This window comes from Populus nigra, chromosome 7 (assembly GCF_951802175.1).
Source record: "Populus nigra chromosome 7, ddPopNigr1.1, whole genome shotgun sequence".
Lineage (NCBI taxonomy): Eukaryota > Viridiplantae > Streptophyta > Magnoliopsida > Malpighiales > Salicaceae > Populus > Populus nigra.
The window spans coordinates 18,815,224-18,817,765 of NC_084858.1; the positions used below are offsets into that span (position 1 = coordinate 18,815,224).

The 2,542-nt window shown below is 38.2% G+C and overlaps 1 protein-coding gene across 1 annotated transcript; it reads left to right on the forward strand.

The window, feature by feature from the left end:
• Positions 1–824: 824 nt before the first annotated feature.
• Positions 825–1,637, forward strand: LOC133698350 (protein DMP4-like). The gene has a single exon (XM_062121240.1). It carries the CDS (start codon positions 898–900, stop codon positions 1,600–1,602), a length of 705 nt encoding a protein of 234 aa, XP_061977224.1. The 5' UTR covers positions 825–897; the 3' UTR covers positions 1,603–1,637.
• Positions 1,638–2,542: the final 905 nt, after the last annotated feature.

Genomic DNA, 2,542 nt, shown 5'->3' on the forward strand with positions numbered 1-2,542 from the left:
CTGATCAGAAAACGCTCTCTTTTCAGTAAAGATACCATTCTCCGTTGCTTCAAATAGACTGCAGGAAAAGGATAAACCCAAGGCATTCACTTCTAAATTTAGAAAAATAGAAATGTTCATGCCCCGATCGAGGAAAATTAAATTAATTCTAACGATCGAAATTTCAAGCTATGAAGCAATTAATAGACATGCATGAAGTCAGTTGGCTATAATCCAAAAATGTAAGATCAAATTCTTTACACAACCAAACAATATGCTTTTGGTCCAGGGGCAACGAGCTTGTACGAGAAGCAGAGTATGCAAAGGATTAGTTGTTTAGGAGTACTGTAAGCTTAAAAAATGATCAATTACAAATGGCAGCTTGTCATCTTTATATTGATGATTAACATAGTTCATCGCAATACTATAATTCCCGTGGTCCGTTGAGTTCCTATTTACTACTATTAACTCTTTAATTGTTCAACCTCTGTTTATGGACTGCAGAATTCCATACATGATGGGGGAAAAAACATCTCTGCACAACCGCAGAAGAGGTTAGAGTGGAAATGGAAACCGTTGTCCCATGTTGGGTGAACTGTGACCTAGTCATTGCTTAATTGAAAAAATAAACAGAACATATATATATATATATATATATATATATATATAAACATGGGAAATTTACAGGAAGAAAGACAAGAACCCCCCTGGAGGGCAACATACTCGTTAATACGATAAAGCAAGCTAGGTTCCATAACGAAACTCGTTAATATAATGATAGCACCATTGAAATCAGGCAACCCCTTGAAGAGATTGAGTCAGTAATCTAACAAAACTCGGTTTTTATTTCTTGCAAGGGATCCCTTACTACCCTTCCCTTCCTTGACATCCACTCAAGTCTTCTCTTTTAAAACCGCAATGCCTCGCAGCCTGTTCATACAAGGAAGAAGAATTTTTGGCAGAAAAGAAAAGGAATTGCCAGTAATGGAGATTAAGGTAGAATCTCATCATGATTCATTGCATACCAATGAAGAAAAACTCCCTCTCCTGAAAGGAGTGGCCATGCCGAATGAGGATGAGCAAAACTTGATTCAGAAAGCCATAAGTCAGACATTCAAGAGCACAGCTCATCTGGCCAATCTTTTACCTACTGGAACAATTCTTGCTTTCCAGCTTTTATTGCCCATATTTTCAAATCAGGGAAATTGCGACTCGGTCAGTAGGTCCATGACTGCAGGACTAGTTGCCCTCTGTGGGTTGTCATGTTTCCTATCAAGCTTTACCGATAGCTTTAGGGACAAGAACGGAAATGTATGTTATGGGTTTGCAACATTCCGAGGCTTGTGGGTCATTGATGGGTCGGCAACCATTCCACCAGAAGTTGCTGCAAATTACCGGCTGCAGTTTATAGATTTCATGCATGCCCTCATGTCAATACTAGTATTCGCAGCCATTGCCTTATTTGATCAGAATGTGGTAGATTGCTTCTATCCATCACCATCAACTAAGGCAGAGGAGGTCCTCACAGCATTGCCTGTTGGGATCGGTGTCTTTACTAGTATGTTGTTTCTTGTTTTTCCCACCAGGCGCCATGGAATTGGCTTCCCCCTTTCTGCAAATTAACCTTTGATATACCAGTGAAAATATCCTTCTCAAAATTAATATTACTCTGCTAATTCATTTGCATGTCCTTGACCTTACCTTGTTTTATCCTGCTGGTTCAATTTCTTAGTCGTTTGCAGTAAGTTCATGCTCTTCAGATCATTGAAGGTGCTAAAATTGATCTTTCATGGTGTCAGAGCTTGAACAAATATTCACATCCAGTTTAGCTCCTGAAACATGAAGAGTTTCATGACTGATAACGTTATTCAAAAATTATCTCACACAAATAGAGTAATTCATTTGGAGTTGAATAATAAATGAAGAAATTCAGCAAATTGTCTGGAGAGTGGAAATTGATTTTTTCACGAATTCAACAATCCTGAACACTCAAATTTAAATAAATCGTTATCTACTTGCAACCGTGCCATTATTTTTTATCCTTGAACCATTCAAGACTTGGATTCACAAGTGTTTCCCAACCTACACAGCCAATTAATCAGTGTACCATACGTTTATGAATCCGAATCACACCCGCGTTTTGGCATCTCACGAAATATCTTAAAAGCAACATCAATTGTTCCACTATTCTTACAAAGGCTTAAATCAAAACATTAAGATTTAAGAGAAACAACACTCGGCCGAATGATATACCTGTAAAAACTCATTGCACCCTTTTACTGATTCTCTTCAACAAGAATAGCAAATACGATAATGTAAGACTTGTCAGTGGGTTTGCACCGAAAGTCATTCATTTTGTGGAAAATCCTGATGGCATATAATGGCATACGAACACAGCCATAACCTCTACAAATTGAAAGGAATATCTCCTCAGCAATTCTGCACTTCCCTTCCCTCATTCTATTAAGCATATCCTATGCGGGTCTAAATTCATTCGTGGAAACTAATTTAGAGATCACGAGGCCGAAGGTGGTGTGATCATACCTAACACCATTGCTGTATT